General features: G+C 43.7%; 1 protein-coding gene across 2 annotated transcripts in view; it reads right to left on the minus strand.

Annotated features, from left to right (window-relative positions):
• CHRDL1 (chordin like 1) overlaps nucleotides 1–21,978 on the minus strand; it is an 881,325-nt gene that overhangs the window by 231,991 nt on the left and 627,356 nt on the right. For both annotated transcript variants that reach the window (XM_069612612.1, XM_069612613.1), the window contains exon 4: nucleotides 5,018–5,163. In XM_069612612.1, coding sequence (XP_069468713.1) covers nucleotides 5,018–5,163 — 146 coding nt within the window. The remainder of the gene's footprint in view (nucleotides 1–5,017; nucleotides 5,164–21,978) is intronic.

Here is a 21,978-nt window from a genome sequence, read left to right on the forward strand (position 1 = left end):
GCAGGTAGTTCCTATGATGGTCATGTGCATTGTCCACAAGTCTTTCTGGGGCGGAGGCCCGTACTGCATCCAACTCTCTCTTCCAAAATCCCTTCATTCTAGAGCCCTCTGTTCACCTACCACCAACTCTCTGAGGGTCAGACGCTTCTCCAGGCAGAGCGTGGGGGGTAAACCTCTCTCCTTTGCTGGTGCCTCCCCCTGGAAGGTCCTCCCTGCATGTCTCAAACTTAAGCCGGACCACCTGAAGTTCCAGAAGCAGCTGAAGACCCTCCTTTTCTCCTCTGCCTTCTCTCTCTCACTCCGTTGCTAATTTACGTGTCTGTTGCACCGACTGGTTGCTTAGTTCCCTCAGAGTCTCACTAGGTACCAGGGTCCTTCACAAATGGTCTTCCTTGCACTGCCTCCTGGCCTACTGCACACTTAAGGACTGTCACTGTAACCCCTACAGCCCCCCTGCCTCCTTAACTTACCTAGAGCCGTGCAGCACCGGCTGCACTTACTCAGAGCCATGCTGCCCTGATCACAATTACCCCTTTCCTCTCTCTTGCACTTCCTCCTCTCCTTCCCCTTGCACTTCTATTGTCTCACTTGCACAATCCAAATTTCACAAGGCCTAGTAGGATCGTTTGTCTTGTCCTTCCCATGTCTTCCCTTCCTTGTCTTGTGGAGCCTAAACACACTTGTGTACAGGCGCGTTATGAATGCCATATCATATCATATCAGAAGACCAATGAGTAGGGATAGCATGTACTGACAGATGAAGAGATGGTGACATAATGGCGTTGCTTACTAGAGCTTCTGTAACTGAACTCAGTTAAGTGCCCCATTGATAGCTGCCTGTCAGTAGTCTTACACAATACTCTTGGAAAGGTGTGAATTCAGAAAGTCCACGAGGCGAATGGCTGCCTCAGTTTTTTTCAGATAATACTATTAAAGGAGCTGTGGCAACCGAAAGTTTGCTGTCGTTATTTGTGTGAATACTCTTAGTTCAATGAAAAGGTGGCACAGTAGGGTCTACACATTTGCAATGCTATCTGTGGTGGCAGAAGTACCCATCCATAATCTCAAATGTCTGCCAGTGCATTTAGTTTTCTATGATAAATATGGCCAAATACGTGGTTTAGCTTTTCAAAATGTGTGTCTGCCCCAAAGGTTGTAGGATATGTTGAAAAGATGTGACCAAGCTATAACGCATTTGTCTCTGTGGTGACATGGAACTGCTTTTTGATTTTGGATGATATTAATGTGATTTGCAGCACATCAACTCTAATAACATCAACACGTTATAAATGACTGATCATACCATATCAATAACAGAAGAGGATGCATGAAATCATGTAAATGCAAGGTCCTCATTGTAATGAAGGGGCCTGTAACCTGTGGCTCTCCAGATGATTTGACTATGTATAATATGACACCTCACTGATGGATATGCAGGCTATGATTGACAGGAGTTGTAGTTCAAAGCATTCGTGGAGCCAAAGTTTGCAGACCCCTGTTCTAGGGCCAGTGGCACCAATTGCTATAAAGAACGCAAGGCATGTTTAGCAATGTCTCAAATGACAAGTGCGCAGAGAAAGAGCAGCCCAATCCAGATAAGCACTGGACCTATTGTGATCAATAATTATCTTGTCCTTTTACCAGGCCCATTGTTTCATATTTTGTTTGGTTTTGAGATAGAGAAGAAACGGTGTATATCTGAGCTTTCAATAGATTATTTTATTGGTCGGAAACAAAGCTATTTTCCAAGAGCAAGAACAGTCCATCTTTCCTCTAGCAAAGGACACCAAGAGAAAGTTGTGTGAGTTTTATGAAGATGACATCCCAACCTCATACTATCCACACAGTAAACTGCTTCCGTAGGCACCGTTTTTCTCCTTCACCACTGGATTCCTACTAAAGGGTCACGTTTTCACAATGAGCCTACTTTGGAGCAAGGCGCCGAGCAGTCCCTGGTCATCCAGCAGCGCTGTATATCTGTGCCGCTGGAGAACAACATGCATATTTGGATTTACTGGAGGTGAGACACATGTTTGTGTATCTCTTGGATGATATATACTGTGAGAGACAAGCAGCACTCCAGAGTGGTGTCTCTGCCCACAAACTATCAATATGCTCAGAACCAATTTCAGCCTTTTGTATGTATGAAAACTGCACTGTGCATTTTTGCTTGAATTGATGTGAGCATATTCTGTCACATCACGGTGGTCCCGCTGACAAATATACTGCATTGGCAGCATAGGTGAGAATTGGAAAGAACTGATCATTAATGGTTCGAGGTCCCAGGCATTTCATATAAGCATCCTGGTGTGGGGGCAGCCTATCAGGTGGCTAGGAACGCAAGCTTGAACCCTGGATGCCATCCAACCGGACGGCTGGCATCCCCCCACTGCCATCTTCCCCCCACCCTCTAACCCACTTTTTCTTTTTCTCCCCCTCCCACCTCCCAACTTACTGCATTTCTGAAGTGGCGGCACTCTATGCCGCCGCCGCTCCTTCCACTCTGCTCCTGCAGAGTGGCGATGCAAAGGGAAGAGGGACTCCGCATTGGAACCCTGCTTCCCGTTCCATGTCGGCCATCTTGGAAAATTATTTTCCTTCATACAACGGGACGCGGTGTATGTCCCATTGTATGAAGGAATATCCTGTTTTTTTTTAGCTCCCCGGGTTACTGCTTTGGCAACCCAGGGTGTTAATAGCAATAATCCCCCGCTTTGCTCGGGCCGATAACTTGGGCTGCCAGGCTGTTAACCCCTTTCCAGCCCTAGGAACGAGGGATGAACGCTATAATGGAAAATGTATAATTTACACAAAATTGAGAAAAGAGTGACAACACGAAAACAGAACATTGTCAAAGGGGCAATCTACAACTAAGAGTGGATTCAATAACACTACGCTGTCCTCACGACATTTATCCCAATGCACCAACATCTATGGTCTGATAAATACCTTTGTAGTTCCAATATGTGACTGCTTTGGACATTGAATTTTATCATCACCAATGGTGTATATCCATCCACTTCTTAAGACATTGAAACACGTTTTGGAAATACCTGTAATTGTTGATTAACATCAGTGACACCCATGTGGTGGGCACTGGTATAGTTATACATGTTACAATGTCTCTGTACAAACATATGTTACACTTAACATATCAGTTGTCAAATCCTGTGGTCAGGTATTTAAGGTCCTATAGTATGTGATTTCCTCTTGTGCATTTGCACAACGTAAAACAGTTTGTTTCTCAAGTTTTTTAATCTTGAAAACATGCTCACCCTGAGCAGCACATTTCCTTTAGCACAATTTTGCAGCCGTATCAGGAATGGTGCCTACATAAATAAAGGGTGCCCTCAAAGTTCATTAATGTATTATATTCATCACGTAATGTATTTCCAAACATTTTTTCCATGGACTCCTAAAAGCTCACTTTGGTATTAACACTTAACGCATGTTTTGAGAATAATAGAATAGGAAATCCATGAGCGGATTGTTGAGTTTTCTAAAGATGCCAAACCAAGATCGCAAAATTCCCAGATGGGCCATATTTCTCTCTTGCCACCTATTTCCTAAGGAAGGACCTTCTTTCACTTACATTGAACCAATAGGATGGCCAGTCCCTGTTAGCAGTGGTTTATATCTCTGCTGGTGGGGAAGAACATTCATATTTGGCTTTACTGGAGCTGTGAGGCAAGCATGTGTTTTTTTTGGGTGATGTATATTTTTCTGTGTCCATGGGTAACTCTACAGACTCCTCTCTCTCCTTCCTCCCTCACACTCAGGGCATTGCCAAGAAGGCCTACTTTCATTTCTTCCTTCTCAAAGGAATGTTAATTTTCCCATTTTCCCTCAGAGGCTCAATGTGACCCAAGCCCTGGTTCCCTCTAGGCCTGACTACTACAATGGCCTCCTCCTGAATCTTCCTTCTCCCACTCTGCGACCCCTCCAGCTAATCCAGAATAGGGAAGCAAGACTTATCCTTGGCCTTTAGCCCAGGGACCGCATCTCTGCTGCACTAAAAAGTCTTTACTGGCTCCTGGTTGCTGCATGGATTAAATTCAAATCCCTCTGCATCATCCAAAAGGCTGTATGGGCCGTGGGACCACACTATCTTCAACGTTATCTCACTAAATACTCTTCCTCTAGACCTCTACATTTCTCTGGCGCCAACTCTTTGTGTGTAAAGCATTCTGCTAAATAGAGAGTAGGTGGTTGTCCACTCTCCACTGTGGGCTCTCTCCTATGGAATTGCCTCCTTCTCCCTCTGTGCCTTGAGCAGGATCTTCTCAAATTCAGGAAGCGTCTTAAGACTTTCCTCTCTTTCTCCTCCTTCCCTTGTTCTCTCCACTGCTAATCCCACAGCTACTGTGATCCATGTCCTGGGCCAATATGCATCCTCAGGGATCTGACCTCCCACACCAATTCTGCCCAGCTCCTGTCTTTCCACAGCACTTGCAGCTGCATAACCTCTGCCCTGGTGGTTCACACGTACAGCTCCCACAGCCTCAGTCCGTGTGGCACTCAAATTCCTAACGCTTCTTCTGTGGCTCACCCATAAACTGGGACTCCCCAGCACTTACCCCCTCTTCCCTCATCCTTGCTGCACTTGCACGTTCTAAATACTGATAAGGCATAGTAGGTTTGTACCTTCTACCTTTTTGCCTCCCTCTGCTCTTAAATATTGTGTTTTTAATGTATTTCTCACCTTGCTCCCTGCCTGCCCTGTGGGCGCTTTGAAACAGTATTTTCTTATTGTACAAGCGCCTAACAAGCAACCAATAATTAAAATAAAAAAAAGAGATAATATGCAAGAATGTGCACCTCAGGGCGTGATGCTCTGCCCACAAAGTCTCTTCCGCTGTTTCCCAATTGTGGCTTTTTGTATCTGGGATAATAGAAGCATACATAGACTTGAATATGTATACAGATTAAATATAGAGAGCAAGCTGCTTGAAGACGAAGAGTGACTTATCTTTACTAGATCTCCAAGACTTACGCAGTGATGAAGTAGGATACTTACCGAGCAGCTGCACTGTGCACACTGATTCGGCTGCTTGTTTTGAAAAAGACCTTCTGCCACAAACATCTCCCCATGATTGTAGAAAGTACCATTATATTCACAGGATTTGCCAGAGTTTTTGCTGTTTATTGCAGACGAGGTATCATCTGTGGAAATATATAACAGCATTTTGTTTTCAGAGTAAACTTGAGAAATGTGGCTACAACATATTTCACAAAGAGGATAGAGCTCTATTAGAAAAGAAATTCTCTAGCAAACACATACTTTTTTGAGATAAGAAAAACTATTCAGCGACCTTTCTTTGTTTTTTTGTAAATTACCATATCAATATGTTCTTTATAATACAAGACTATTTTACATGAGAAATATAGCCTGTGTTATGAGTTCATAATAAATGACTATACCGACTCCATGCAAAGGTGTATTAGACATTTTATTTTATATTTGTATTTCTTATATGCTGTATGGTTATCAAGTAACCTTTAGCATTAATACAAGACTCAATGACATTGCAACAGTTAAACACAAAAATATAGTATAATACATTTTTAAAACAATTAAACAATTAAAACTATAAAGTGCTAGAGTTTGACCAAAGAGAAGGGAAAATGTAAAATTAGTTTGTTATTGTCCTACGGTCCTTAATCCTCTAGTCCATCAGATATATGAGATCTGAGACGCATATACATAGTTTCCTTCATACTATATCCATCAAGAATTCTTTGAGAAAAATGCAAGGTGCGAATTGACCAGGGATATAAACATGGAACAGTATCAAAAATAAAATTAAAATCAGATGATGTTAAATGTATACAATTCAAAAGAAAATTCAAAATTTTAAAAAACGTAGACATCTTCATAAGTTCCTTAGTTCTAGAGTCTGTAGTGTGTAAAATCTATTATCCATATATAGTTTTCCTTCATTGTAGAGCCTTCAAAATGTCATTTAGACAAGTGCAAAGTGCAATTACAAGGGACAGTGGTCTCCTCACATACATCTTTCACAGAATGCCTCTTTACTGAGGTTCTCTGATTTGAGGATACATTTAGCAAAGTTAGATTTTCTCTTATCTAAAAGTACCCCTCAATCTAGCAGATATTTTTTAGTGGTTTCAATAGAGCCGTCCTCTTTACATATTCTGCACTCTAGACGTCAGACTTGGGAGACAGACATATAGGTGGAGTTTTCACACACGTCATTATTTATTAAATGATAACGGGTGAGACAAAACGCCTATCGTTCCCTAATGGAACAAGGAGTTCCCTACCTATCAAACTAAGGCTAAAGGAAAGTGATCTAGGGGCCAATTCATGGAACAAACGTGCGCCGAAAATCCCAGCGCAAGCAGGCGGGCGCAAGGAGGCGCAAGCGTGAGAAAGCAAGCGCACGCGTACGCGTGCGATTCAAGGAAGGCGCTGTGCTACTTTCCCGCTGGTTGTGCGCCAAATCAGTGCATGGTGCACGCTGGTGTACACGTCTCCAAACAGCGTGCGCTAAGCGCACAGCGAAAGTGCACATAGCGCAGCGCACACAACAAAAGTAGGCGGAACAGGGGGCGTAATACGCGGAATGGGAATAACGCGTGAAAAAGAAGGCGTAACTGGGGAAGTACTGCTGGGAAGTACACGTAACGCCCACACGCATGCGAACCACACGTATTCATGGAATCGAATAGGGCAAACCCGCGCACAGGCCTGAACACGTCCGCCACACGAAGGCAGGTGGTAGCGTCCCTGCGCATTACAAAAGTGTGCACAAATAAAAAGCACGCTTAACGCATATACTGAGTGGGGTACGTGTATTTCAGGGATGTGTGGGAAGTTTCACACGCGATTGTCCTGAGTACGTGTATTCCTGGGGTTGGCAGGAAGTTTTTACACGCGATTTCAGCAGGGTACGTGTATTTCAGGGGTGCGCGTGAAGTTTCACACGCAATTTCAGCAGGGTACGTGTATTTCAGGGGTGCGCGGGAAGTTTCACACGCGATTGGCCTGGGTACGTGTATTTCAGGGGTGCGTATGAAGTTTCACACGCAATTTCAGCAGGGTACGTGTATTTCAGGAGTGCGCAGGAAGTTTCACATGCGATTGGCCTGGGTACGTGTATTCCTGGGGTTCGCAGGAAGTTTTACACGCGATTTCAGCAGGGTACGTGTATTTCAGGGGTGCGCGGGAAGTTTCACACGCGATTTGCCTGGGTACGTGTATTCCTGGGGTTCGCAGGAAGTTTTACACGCGATTTCAGCAGGGTAAGTGTATTTCAGGGGTGCGTGGGAAGTTTCACACGCGATTTCAGCAGGGTATGTGTATTCCTGGGGTTCGCAGGAAGTTTTACACGCGATTTCAGCAGGGTAAGTGTATTTCAAGGGTGCGCGGGAAGTTTCACACGCGATTTCAGCAGGGTATGTGTATTTCATGGGTGCGCAGGAATTTTTACACGCGATTTCAGCAGGGTACGATTGGCCTGGGTACGTGTATTTCAGGGGTGCGCGGGAAGTTTCACACGCGATTGGCCTGGGTACATGTATTTCAGGGGTGCGCGGGAAGTTTTACATGCAATTGGCCTGGGTAGGTGTATTTCAGGGGTGCACGGGAAGTTTCACACGCGATTGGCCTGGGTACATGTATTTCAGGGGTGCGCGGGAAGTTTTACACGCGATTTTGCTGTCAGAGCGGGGAACGCATATTTCGGGGGTGCGCGGGGAGTCCTACACGTGAATTGGCAGTGTGGGTCCTCCCAGGTGTCCCCTCTACCCCCTCCACGGCCCCTGCAGGCAGCCCACACCCCTGGTCATGTCCCCCAGCACCCCCACCCCCCAGCAGTGAGGGGCACCTGCCAGCAGGCCCCCACTCATGTCCCCCTGCACCCCCACCCCCCATCATTGTCAGGCACCTGCCAGCAGGCCCCGACACACGTCCCCCAGCACCCCCACACCTCCATCATTGACAGGCACCTGCCAGCAGGCCCCGACACATGTCCCCCAGCACCCCCACCCCCCCATCATTGACAGGCACCTGCCAGCAGGCCCCGACACATGTCCCCCAGCACCCCCACGCCCCATCATTGACAGGCAACTGCCAGCAGGCCCCGACACATGTCCCCCAGCACCCCCACCCCCCAGCAGTGAGGGGCACCTGCCAGCAGGCCCCGACACATGTCCCCCAGCCAACACGTCATCACAATCTAGATCCCTGGCTCTTATGGCCACCCAAATCCCACCCCACGCCACCCCAGTCCAAACACCCATCCACTCCAAATTGAAATCCCCATTACATGATAGATCACAAATAATGTGATCCAGGGGAAGAGGGATCAATCCCTTGTCCCAAGGATTTATGTTTATAAATTGTTTAAGTTGTTTTCCATCAGAAATGCTGGTTACAGTTCTCTCCCCCATGCTCCTCTCTAGAATGAGGAATTTTCTCCTGCAGGTTCTGATTTCTTTCTACACAACCTATTGACTGTTGTCAATGTGGTTTACAAATTATGGGACAGCTACATTCAAATTGCTTTGATGTTTCTTAGCTTTGGCAATGCACGTTACAATGTCTCTTAGGTGGATATCCCTCTTTGGGAGAATTGTATCCCCTTTGTTGTATTATTTCCCCTCTTTGGCTTTGGCAATGCAGGTTATAATATGAATCTATTCAACGTCTCTCTTTCGGGCTTTTCCATCCAGTCTGCTTTAATGTAGATGTTCAGTACTCAAATAAGGCTTTCTTGCCCAGCAATCTACTTTCGGAGAGCCCCAGGGTCACATAGATCAGGCCATCTCACCGGTATATATCCTGCCATCTCTGGTCAGCCTTCCGTTGTTCACGCTGTCTGTCAAAGGAGCATACATTGCTCCATACGGGCTCAGGTGAAAACCTCACACTGGGGAGAGATGCAGGACATGGAGAGCTTCTCTCTCCTTCAGGACAGTTGGCCTCAATACTGATTCCCTCTGCATCTCCCAGGCACTATGACCCCTGCCACGTTCTCTGCACAGTGTCCCGCTATTGCCAAAGCAGCGGCACTGACCTTTGCTTCCTCCTGCTGTTTCACCTTCTTTGCCCGCATCTGAAGAGCCTTAAAATGTTTAAAGAGCCCGCTCAGGTGTGAGTTAATACAACCACTAGATGGCACACTACAGTCTGGTAACCCTGAACCCCTCTTCCTTGTCTTAGTACTAAGAGCATGATCGGACCTAAAGTCCATAATGTTCTTATTTGTTTTTACTTAATTTAATTCACTCAAATTGAGTGATTGAAAAAGATATATTTGTAAGGAAAGGTTTTCTCTTGGTTATATAATCCATGCACAATTTAGAATCATAACTATAAAACTTATTTGTATTTCCTACCTGTCCCTCATAGTTGTTTTCATGGATGCAAAAAGGGATCTCCTACATGGCTCCTGGGGGAAGCTGGGGAAGGTGAGGCTCTACTGTAGCAACATGCCATTAAATACTCAGGCATCAGGAAAAACCTCATCCTCAGAAGAGGATGAATAATGCATCTCTCCTGACGGAGTCGCCACATTCCCTTGGCAGCCTTCTCCTGAAATGTGATCCTCCCTTCTGATACCACCCCCAGGATTAGGATCAGGTAGCGTCTGACTTTCCCTGGCCACATGGCAGGAGACTTTAGGCTGGGATACTGTGATTAGTTGGCTGGACCCATCACACTTGGTGCAGTTACTTCTCTAGAGTGCAATACAATGAATTGAAAATACGGTTCTATGTTGTTTTACCGACATGAGATTTTTCAAAATATTATTTTCCAAAGAAGTTATTTTGAAAACCCCTTAACCCTCACCACCTCTATATTTTGATGTTTTTTTTAATGTAATTTCATCATTAAAAATGACATCAAAAAAACACCTGGGGATGAAACCACGTGATATTGAAAGTATATAAAAGTTCAAATCATTAGAATGTCAGGAAATAGTTTTCACGACGGTTCCAACTTTCCTGGGTAGATTAATACATTTCTTAGGTAATGATTTGAATGACAAAAACTCAAAATTGTTTACCCAATGCCAAAACATTCTCTACTTTTTCATTAATGTAAATGACAGATATAGGACCTCTATTTCCAGTTCTTCTTCAGTTAGTAAAAAAGATTTTAAATGCGTTCAATATCTTAGGTTTGCTATTTATCATTTATTTTAGACACTACAGAAGACTGTTCTTGTTTACTGCTTTTCTTAGACTTTTTGCAAAAATGTGTTTTGTTTTGTATAGCAAAGATCTTAATGGAAATTCTAACATGTAAATACAAACTTCCAAAAAGATGTATTCTATTCTCATATTCATATCTTACTTTGTATCTCGTATTATTGGAATACGAGACACATATTTCTCTTTATGTGCACTACACAAGAACATTTTTCCACAAATGTTTCCAATACTTGAAATACCAATTCATACTTACACTTAGTGAACTCTTATTGCCAGTGGACACATACATTATGATAAATACTAAGAGTATGGTTAACAAAAATATGCTCAGCTCTGTATTGTGCAAATCCCGGGCTGGGCTCGGCAGAGCTGTGTGAGATTTGGAATCATAATTCGATAGTTTGAAAATTATACAAGAAGAAGGTCCACTTCAGAAATTGTATAATTGCCACAAACTGATGTGTCTGTGTTATTTTCTCTCCTTATTTCTTGGGTCTGTGTTATTTTGTCTCCCATATTTCTCATGTCTCTCCTTTATTTCTTTGTATAAAATATTGGTTGTGAGTTTCTTTTAATTTGCCTATTTTTATTTCAAATGCAATTTTATCATTTGAGAAACATTGCTGTAAAATGTATATGGGTATAGTGTTTAGATTTGAAACTGTAACAGACATATTTTTAGGGCGGATCCCTAAACCCTCCAAGTCCTCAAGCTTTTGACCTCTTACCAACTGTCTTCTGTATCTTTGGGTCCTGACTCTGATATTGCTCTAATTAAAGTTCAATACGATCCATCATAATTTCCTTCTGATCCTCTGCCAACTTCCTTCATTAAACCTGTCTTCTCTTCTCTTTTGTCTTAGTTTTCATTTTTTATAATGGTTCTCTTCAGTCCTGAAGCTAGCCTGCTTCCTTTAAAATGGCCACAGTTATTCAAATATTAAAGAAGCCCAAACTAGAAATGTCTGATCTTTCTAATTACTGACCTATTTTTCTTCCATATCTCTCCAAGATTTTGGAGAGACTGGCTTATAAACAATTATTCTATTTTTTAATTCTTGTAGTCTGTTCTCTCCTTTTCAATCAAGTTTCTGCCGGGCCATTCGATGTTGGCTGCTCTCCTCGCTCTTTTCAATTCTACTTTACATGCTTGTAATCTTATTCTTGCTTCCATTTTAGTCCTACTAGATTTGAGCATTGCATTTGATACTGTTGATCATTTTATTCTTCTTTATAGTTTTTCATCCTCCGGTATTTCTGTTTCTGTTATGTCATGGCTAACTGTTTACCTACCAAATCATTCATGTGTAGAATCCTGGAAGTGGTGATACTCTTCTTATAGCCCTCTGTTCTTTGGCATACCTCATGGGTATATATTAGTTGCTAGTTTGTTTTCTCTCTATATTACACACTTGGCCTCATTAGTTACCAAGTTTGGGTTCCTGATACATTTCAATGCTGATGATGCTCAAATCTTTTCCATTCCTACACCTCTGATCTTCATCAATATCTTTTGGCCTGGCTTCTTGCTGTTAATTCTTGGACGTCCAATTATTTTATTTGTCACAATCAGATGGACATTGACATTCTTTTCTTTCCTGCTTCTGCCTCTATAGTTCCTCCTATTTCTATTCCTTTTACACTTCTTTCCCTCACATCAATCTCGTAATTTAGGTTTTCTTTTCAAATAGTAATTATCTTGTCTGTATCAAATCATGGCTGATCTAGGGGCTTGTCAATATCTGTGTTATAATAGTCTGAAAATGTTGTATTTATCTACTTTTTCCACTACGAAATTACTACTTCAAACCCTTGCTCTTTCTTTTCTTAATTATTGTAGTTATTTATATTTTGGTATGGCTCATTATGCTATTCTGCCTCTTCTCTCTGTTCTGTATTCTGCTGCTCATATTCTTTTTTTGTTTCGATTATTCTACTTTCAATTTCTGCTAATTTATCTTAATTATGTATTTACTATGCTTTTAGCAATTAAAGTTTTGCATATAAATCACTTAAAATCACAGGATATTCACAGAAAGTTCTAATACTCATCAACTGTTATGCTCACCTGATATCCATGGGGACGCCTGTATGCCCTGGTTGTTGGATTCCCCCCAGATGTACTCAATTCGGGATGATGTCTTCTATGGCAGGTGAGCCTGAATACACAGGAGGACTGGGCTTAGGCTCAGATTTCGTTTCCTCCCACCAGCCCCTTGGACTCGACCTGAAGGCCCCCCTCCTCATCTTGTTATGATGTCTGGCGTGCTCTCCATCCTGCTTTCTGCGCAGGGGCGCCTAGTTTCTGTGGGTTGAAGCGACCGAGTTAACTTCACTGATGCCAACCCGTTCAAGTGTCTTTAAAGAGGTAAGTTCGATTATAGTAGTCTTTGAGGGCCTTTGCTTTCTTTCGGGCTATTAATCTCTTTCCCTGATTGTTTCCTCCTTAGGTATGCAGAGGTTCGCTGGGTGCGCTGCTTGCGTTTGGCTGCTGCCGGGATTTATGGACGCGGAGCGTATGAAGAAAGGTAGGTTCAACGCAAAGTGCGGCGCGCTAATGTCTTTTTGGGCTAACCTGTATTCTTTATTCCTTTTCAGGTTACGATGGTCTTTCTGGGCGTGCAGTGATTTCCGGAGTGGAACCGGCCAAGATATGCCCAGCCAGGTGGGAGATTCTGGTTGCTGCTGTGATTGCCATGAGTAACCTGTTTAACGTTGGCCCTTTTTCTCTCCTCCCCAGGTGCTTTGTTCCGGTGAAAGCGTGATGTCCTGAAGATGCTGCCAACGGGATGGAAGACCGCAAGCAGCTGGGATCGAAGGATGGAAGACTGCAGGTAAGCTGGAACTGCTAATGATGTTCTTTTGTCTCCTCTGCAGGTCTGTGATTCAAGGAACGCCGGGTGCTGGTCTCTGAATGCGGTGAGTGTTACGCTGCTGGCTGCAGAATAACGCAAAGCACGTTCTTTAGCTTGGGTGTGGTTTATATAACCTACCCTGTAAAGTAGTCCAGGTAAAGTAGTCCGGGCTACCACACCCTAAAACACTGCACCCCACAGTCTGGTTCTTAGGGACTAAACTGTGTGGGTGCCTCCATGATGGCTGCAGGCCTCCACATAAAAAGTAGTCTCTTCAAGTACCATTCCAAATATGAGCCTGGCGCCAAAGGTGCCAGGACTGACTCCAGGAGAGTCCCCGGTGAAAATGCAAGGCCCTTGGGGCCCCAAATGAACCCCGATCCCTAACCCTACCTGGCATGTGACCATGCCACTGGGTTTCTGGGTCACAGGTCGTGACAGCACTCCCCCCCAAGGCCCCTCCTAAGGTGATTCTCCTGTCTGGTCCAGGCTTGTCTGGAAAGTTTCGATGAAACGTTCTAATTAGACGTGGTGCATGAATGTTCTCACTAGGTTCCCATGATCTGTCTTGAGGGCCATAACCCTTGCAATCTACTAGATAGTATAGTTTGGATCTGGTATATTTGGAATCTAGGATTTCTTTCACTTTGTATTCGGGTTCTCCATCAATCATGATGGGTTCAGGTGGTGGTTTAACTCGTGTACCGGGTTGTACTGGTTTTAGCAGTGAGACGTGGAACACTGGATGAATTTGCATGTTAGCTGGCAATGTTAGTTTAACTGCTGCCGGGTTGATGATGGCTTGAACAGGATAAGGACCCAAATAGCGAGGATGAAAAGTTCGGGTTCCCTTTAGTGGTATGAATTTTGTTGCTAGCCAAACGTTGTCTCCTATCTGATAGTCAGGAGCCTTTTTTCGATGTTGGTCTGCAAACCCTTTTTGCTTACTTTTGGCTTGTATTAATTGTTCTGTTGCCCTTTTAAAGGCCTGAGTGATGTTTGCATGAATCGTCTTTACAAGCGGCATTTCGAGGCTGGGAGGGCTGTCAAGTTCGGAAGTATGCGGATGTCTGCCGTAGAGGGTGAAAAGGGGTGTTTGCCCAGTACTGGAATTGACAGAATTGTTCTAAGCATATTCCACTATCCATAATAGATCTCTCCTGGTTTCCTCAACTTGATGCAGCATGCATGCAGGTATTGTTCGAGAGTCTGGTTGGTCCTCTCTGTTTGACCATCCGTTTGGGGGTGTTGGCTGGTGGATAGCCTTCTGTCGATGTGAGCTATAGCACAGCACTTTTTCCAGAAGTTTGATACAAATTGGCTCCCTCGATCAGAGACCAGGACTGAAGGGAATCCATGCAGTTTGATAATGTTTTCTAAAAACACCTTTGCTCGCTGGGAAGCATCTGGAAGGCCTTTGAAAGGGATAACGTGTGCCATTTTAGAAAATAGATCCACTACAACTAAAATGGTATTGAACCCTTGGCTGGGAGGTAAATCAGTAATGAAATCGAGAGAGCGTGTGTGCCATGGTGCCGGAGGTATTTCTAATGGTTGCAGGAGGCCAGCTGGTCTTTGCTTCAATTACTTGTTTTGTGCACACACTCCACATGACTGAACGTATCGGATGACGTCTTGACGCCAAGTGGGCCACCAAGAATTGCATTTTACGTTTTGGCGATTCCTGGATGACCTTCCATCAAAGAGTCGTGATATTCTGAAATGATTTGTTGTTGTAGCTCGGTCTTAGGCTCGTACAAAATATGGCAGTTGATTTTTGACAACATATTGTTTTCCTTTGGTATGCCATTCCAGTAACTCGCTTGGGGTTATTTCCTGTTGGATCGCATTTCTAAGTTCATTTTGTGTTAAAGCTGTGGTGAGGCCTAAAAGCTTGTCCTGAGGTATAATGGCCACTGGATCTGGACTTGCATATTCTCTTTCATCGATGCCCATGCTAGATAGTGCGTCAGCTTTACCATTTCTTACGCCTGGCCGATAAGTGATTATATAGTCATATTCGGCAAAGAAAAGGGCCCATCGTAATTGGTGCGAGGATTGCGCCTTTGCTGTTTTTAAATATTGTAAGTTCCGATGGCCCGTAATTACAGTGACCGTATGCCTGGGCCCTAAGACATAATGCCGCCATGCCTTGAAGGCGGATTTTACAGCAAGCAGTTCCTTATCGGTAATGGCATAATTGAGTTCAGGAGGTGTACATTTTCGTGACCAGAATGCCACAGGGTGCAATTGGCCAGTTACAGGGTCTTTTTGAGAAAGAAGGGCCCCCATCCACAATACTGGAAGCATCTGTTTCCACGATGTAAGTTAAATCTGGACGAGGATGTCGTAGGATCGGGACTGAGGTGAATTTTTCCTTTAGTTTTTGGAAGGCCTTTTCAGCATCTTCTGACCATATGATTTTTTAATTGTTTTTTCGTAGAAGTAACGTGATTGGATGCACAATCTGAGAAAAGTCTGGGATGAATCGACGGTAGAAATTTGCAAAACCCAGCATACTCTGGATCCCTTTTACTGAGGTCGGGGAGGGCCATTTTAGAATGGCATCCACTCTGTGTGCATCCATTCGAATGCCCTTCGGAGTAAGAATGAAACCAAGAAATTCAACGTCGGTTACATGGAAAGGACATTTTTCAAGTTTTGCATATAGTCGATGTTGGCGCAGTTTGGCAAGGACAGCACGACATGCTTAACATGGTCTTGTTCCGAGGTTGAATACACTAGGATCTCATCTATGTAGACCAGTGCGCAAACATCGATCAGCTCCCTTAGGACGTTGTTCATAAAATTTTGGAACGCCGCCGGGGCATTACACAGCCCGAAAGGCATTACCTGGTACTCAAACAACCCATATTTAGTACAAAAGGCTGTTTTTCATTCATCTCCCTTTTTGACTCGGACCAGGTGGTACACTCCTCTGAGGTCTAACTTCGTATAATCTGGGCATCTTTGACTTGATCTAGCATCTCGGGAATAAGGGGCAGTGGGTAACGGTTTTTCACAGTGATCTGGTTCAGGGAGTGATAGTCAATACAGGTTCTTAAGTCCCCTTCCTTTTTTGGTACGAAGAACAGGGGACTGGCTGCCGGGGATTTGGATGGGCGAATGAACCCATTTGCCAAGTACTGGTCCAGATAGGACTTTAGATGCTGGTTTTCTGATTCGGTGAGCGCGTAGATTCTACCGCAAGGGATCTGTGCACCAGGTATGAGGTCAATTTGACAGTCGTAGGACCTGTGTGGTGGTAGCGTATTAGCTTGTTCCTTCTGGAACGCATCCTGGAAATCTTGATATTCTTCAGGGAGAGTACTGGTTGCGCCAAGTGTAGATATACCGACTCTTGGTCTCATAGAAACCTTGAAACTGGACTAATTTCTTGGAGATAGCAGGTGGAGGCACAATCATGAGGAAAAGTCAGTTTTCTTGCACACCAATCTATCCGAGGTTTATGAGCAACTAACCATGACATCCCTAAAATTAGCTGAAACTGAGGTGCCTTGATGAGATCGAAGGAAATCGATACCCGGTGACCATGCTGGCACAGCAGGGTTATTCCGGCCGTACATCGGGTTACTGGTCCTGAAGCAATTTCAGTCCCATCTACTGTGGTCACCTTTTCAGTGTTTGGCTTAAAACTTAAGGGAAGCCCCATGTATGCAGCCAGATCTTGATCAATATAATTCTCAACTGCCCCGCTGTCCATGTAAGCTTCAACGGAATGCATCCTTGAAGGTTGTTGGTGATTGATTAGGATTACTGGTATTGCAAAATGTGAGGTCGGTGGCTCATTCTTCTCACTCGACAAACTGACCTCTACTTTTGTCGAGCTAGGCAGTTTTTCGACTCCTTACTCTCATCCTTTTCTGTAGCTCCTACAATTCGCTTGGGAGGTTTTATTGGACAGTCTTTTAAAAAGTGCCCCGATTGTCCACAGTACAAACATAACTGATGTTGCCTTCTCTTGTCTCTTTCGTTTTCTTTTTTAACGGTGGTCGTATGCCTCCAATTTGCATTGGCTCCGTGGTATTCTCTGACGTGCGCGGAGTAGCATCTTTGGTTCGTAGATACACGGCCCGTGTGTCAGATTTGGACCAATCCGCTTTCCGATCTTGTAATCGATGATCTAATTGCACCACCAGATTGATACATTCACCACAGTCTCTAGGTGGATCAACTACCTGAGCCAAGACGTCCTTTAATTCCCCTCGAAGGCCTCGGTGAAACAATGTGGTTCTCTTGTCTTCAGGCCACCTGTTTTCGGCCACCAACCTATTGAAGGTTGCTATGTATGTTAGCAAGTCCTGATTCCCCTCCCGGAGAGACAAGAGTTCATTGTCTATAGCTTGTTCATGAGTGTGTCGGGCAAAGAGTTTTTCCATTTCCCTTTGGAAGCCCCCAAAGTCACGTAGTAATGGATCATCATAGCTCACAAGCGGCACTGACCAGTCTGCTGCACTGCCACTTAGATATGATAAAATAAATGCTACACATGCTTGATCGTTAGGGAATGCAGCCAGTCTGCAGAGGAAATGAAGGCAACATTGATTCATGAAAGCTGCATATTTTCTTGGATCTCCTGAAAACCTTTCTGGCGGTGCTAAGGGTATCATTCCGGGTACATTTATTTGCACTGGAGCGGTAGACAATGTGGTTGCCTGTGCCGGTGTAGTTGTTCCTGGTAATGGAGCTTGCCCGGCCTGTTATTGCAGTAGTTGCCAGCTGAGTTCTTCAGTGCGATCCTTGGTGACGACAAGATCCCTTCGCAGGGTATTAGTCTCTTGCCTAGCCGAATGCACTTTGGCGCGTAATTGCCCTAATAACTGGGCAAGTTGGTCCATTTCTGAAGTCTCCATGGCACCCAGGTGGATTTTGTTATGAGGCTTTGCGTTCTGTTATGCTCACCTGATATCCACGGGGACACCTGTATGCCCTGGTTGCCGGATTCCCCCCAGATGTACTCAATTCGGGATGATGTCTTCTATGGCAGTTGGGCCTGAAAACACAGGAGGACTGGGTTTAGGCTAAGATTTCGTTTCCTCCCACCAGCCCCTTGGACTCGACCTGAAGGTCCCCCTCCTCACCTTGTTATGATGTCTGGCGTGCTCTCCGTCCTGCTTTCTGCGCAGGGGCACGTAGTTTCTGCGGGTTGAAGCGACCGAGTTAACTTCACTGATGCCAACCCGTTCAAGTGTCTTTAAAGAGGTAAGTTCGATTATAATAGTCTTTGAGGGCCTTTGCTTTCTTTCGGGCTATTAATGTGTTTCCCTGAATGTTTCCCCCTTAGGTATGAGGAGGTTCGCTGGGTGCGCTGCTTGGGTTCGGTTCCTGCTGGGATTTATGGACGCGGAGCGTATGAAGAAAGGGAGGTTCAGCACGAAGCGCGGCGCGCTAATGTCTTTTTGGGCTAACCTGTATTCTTTATTCCTTTTCAGGTTACGATGGTCTTTCTGGGCGTGCAGTGATTTCCAGAGCGGAACCGGCCAAGATATGCCCAGCCAGGTGAGGAGATTCGGGTTGCTGCTGTGATTTGCGTGAGTAACCTGTTTAACATTGTCCCTTTTTCTCTCCTCCCCAGGTGTTTCGTTCCGGTGCAAGTGCGATGTCCTGAAGATGCTGCCAACGGGACGGAAGACCACGAGCAGCTGGGATCGAAGGATGGAAGACTGCAGGTAAGCTGGAACTGGTAATGATTTACTTTTGTCTCCTCTGCAGGTCCGCAATTCCAGGAACGCCGGGTGCTGGTCTCTGAACACAGTGAGCGTTAGGCTGCTGGCTGCAGAATAACATGAAGCACGTTCTTTAGCTTGGGTGTGGTTTATATAGCCTACCCTGTAAAGTAGTCCAGGTAAAGTAGTCCGGGCTACCACACGCTAAAACACTGCACCGCACAGTCTGGTTCTTAGGGACTAGACTGTGTGGGTGCCTCCATGTTGGCTGCAGGCCTCCACATAAAAAGTAGTCCCTTCAAGTCCCATTCCAAATATGAGCCTGGCGCCAAAGGCGCCAGGCCTGACTCCAGGAGAGTCCCCAGTGAAAATGCAAGGCCCTTGGGGCCCCAAATGAACCCCGAGCCCTAACCCTACCTGGCATGTGACCATGCCAGTGGGGTTCTGGGTCACGGGTCGTGACATCAACCTCCAAAAAAGAAAAGTTAATACATCTCTATAAAAACATCAATATCCCATTTGATAGCTCTTTTAAAATATCTAAAATCATCACATAAAATTTCATCAAATAAAAAATTAAATTCAAATCATTCCCATCAATTAGTTTCCACCACATTTCTAGCATATTGCACTTATACATGTTATTATTATATTTCATCAAATGTTTCCTTCGTAGTTCATCAGGGCTATCACATTCACAGATTATGTGGTATGCTGTTTCAAGCGTGTTTACTTCACATAGTCTGCAATATCTAAAGTCTTTATGGATGGTATTTTTGGCCCCTAAGATTACTAGTACATTGCAAATATTGAATTTAAACATCAAATACCAGCTAATCGTGTTGCAATCTGGATATTCATACTGATAAATTGGTTTATCTTTCCTTATAGCTAATTGGCTAAGGAATAGTCCACTATTTACTTTCCCCCCAAATTTACTACCATTTGTTCATAATCTACCTCATAGATTAACCTTTTTAATTTCTGCTTAATCTGTTTAATCGAGAACAACAACCAGCTGGCACTATCATTCTTTATCCACTTATCATAGACCCCTCTGCATCTATTTATAGTGGCAAAGTCAGCTTTGTTTTGTACACAACCATATTGTTCCATAGGCTTTTCCACAAAAGTACCGTTAGCATGTCTAGTCAATTTAACATACAGCATGGCCACCATCAGTTCAATACGACTATTTACACTTGACAACCCACATTCTAACAATATGTATTCATTTGAAAGATTTTTTGGCATTCTCATTAATATCTTCAGCAATGTAGCTTCAAATGCGTTCAGCTCTTTCTTGAATAGGCTCCCCCAGATTTATGCTCCGTGTAGCATACAAGATACAATTTTAGCAGAATATAGTTTAATCACAGTATTCTCAGAAAAATGTCCTTTGTGACCAATAAATGTACTTCACACCATGGTTGCTATCATGCATTTACGCTTTGTTTCACTCCAATGTTTGTTCCAATTGAGCTTGTTATCTATTACTACACCCAGATATTTGTATTGGTTAACTACTTCCAGCTGTCTCGTATCTATCACCCATTTTAGACTTTTGTTTCTATTCAGGTTTTTGGAATCAAACTTAATAATTTTGGTTTTCTCTATATTAACCACCAAATCATTCGCTCTTGCAAATTTTCCAAGTTCATCCAGTTTAGCTTGAAGTCCCCTAGGAGTGTAGTCTAACATCCGCATACCCTAACCAACCAAGTTTGAATGTTCCCATCTTAATATCATAAATCTGGATGTTTCTGACCTTTCTTAGAAAGTCTGCCAAATACAGATTAAATAATATGGCCACTAATGTGCAGCCTTGCTTTACTCCACGGATTGTGTGAATGGCAAAGTGCACCCGACCGACGTATTTTTATATAAAAGTTGTATCATGTACTACAGTCCGGGCGGTATTCCCCATTGTTTTAACTTGGCCAATAGCTTACTTCGTGCTACAGTGTCGAAGGCCGCTGAAAAGTCGATAAACCTAACATATACGGGAAGCCCACGAACCTTCCACGAGTATTCCACAGCACTTACTAGATTAACAATGTTGTGGGATGTTGATGATCCCGCTCTAAATCCTGATTGATTATCAGGCAGAACTCCACATTTAGTAATCCATTGATTTAGATCGTCTAGCAGAATCCTGGCAAATATTTTTTGCCGGAATATCTAACATAGCCAACATCCTATAGTTGGCAGGATCTTTGCGTTCACCGTTTTTATATATCGGCAAAATAATACTTTTCTTCCATGTCTCTGGTACCTTCCCTTGTCTTCCAATCCACTGGAATATAATGAGCAGCACCTTAACCTATAGTTCTGGGGCCTGCTGCAACAGAGCACTGCATGTACTATCAGGACCTGCTGCTCTTGACTTGGGCAATTTCCTTATTAGATTGACTAACGAAGTAACAGTAAGTGTGCTTTTCCACACCATAGCATCATACTGTTGCACATTTTCTTCACTCGCCGACATTCCTAATGTATTTTTAACATAGATAATCCATTCACTTTCAGGCACACATTTAATCGGAACAGCCTTTTCTTTTTTACAATTAATAATATCCCACATGGCTTTGCTATTTCTGTTTTTTGAAGCGTGTGCCCAAGCCAGCCATATTCCTTCCTGATTCTTTTTCAGATGATCTTTTAACCAATTTATGTACTGCCTTTTGAGTTCATATATCTTATTTGTTGCACTTATGGCCTTTTCCTTTATACATTTTTGGATATTGTTTCTAAGCCTTTTTTTTTCCTTGTGTATATCATTATCAAATCTCTTTCGATGTACCAGGCTCCATTTTTCCCCCACCGACCTATAGCTTATTTTTCTCATTACAGCAGTTTGAATATTTCCAGTCACATCTTCAAAATCACCCAGGATATCACTCATGGTATCGAATGGGCTATATTCAAATTGTTCAATAAATATTTCCAACAGTAGTACAGCTGTCTCATTCCCTTTCTCTGTATTTCTGGGGTTCCATTTTATATGATTTCCAGCATCATTTACTTCTATATCCCCATTCTTTTGATACTCATTGTTATCTATATATTTGTCTATAAAACAGAGATATAAAGGCAAATGATCACTTTCTTCTCTACACCCAACTGCCATATCACACACCAACATTCCTGCACTTTTATTCACTATCATATAATCAAGCGTACTCATACTATTTCCACATATTCAAGTCGCTTGTGTTTCAGCATCCCCGAGTGTATTACCATTCAGGACGGTT

Source organism: Ambystoma mexicanum, chromosome 5p (assembly GCF_040938575.1).
Source record: "Ambystoma mexicanum isolate Mex_15411 chromosome 5p, UKY_AmexF1_1, whole genome shotgun sequence".
Classification (NCBI taxonomy): domain Eukaryota; kingdom Metazoa; phylum Chordata; class Amphibia; order Caudata; family Ambystomatidae; genus Ambystoma; species Ambystoma mexicanum.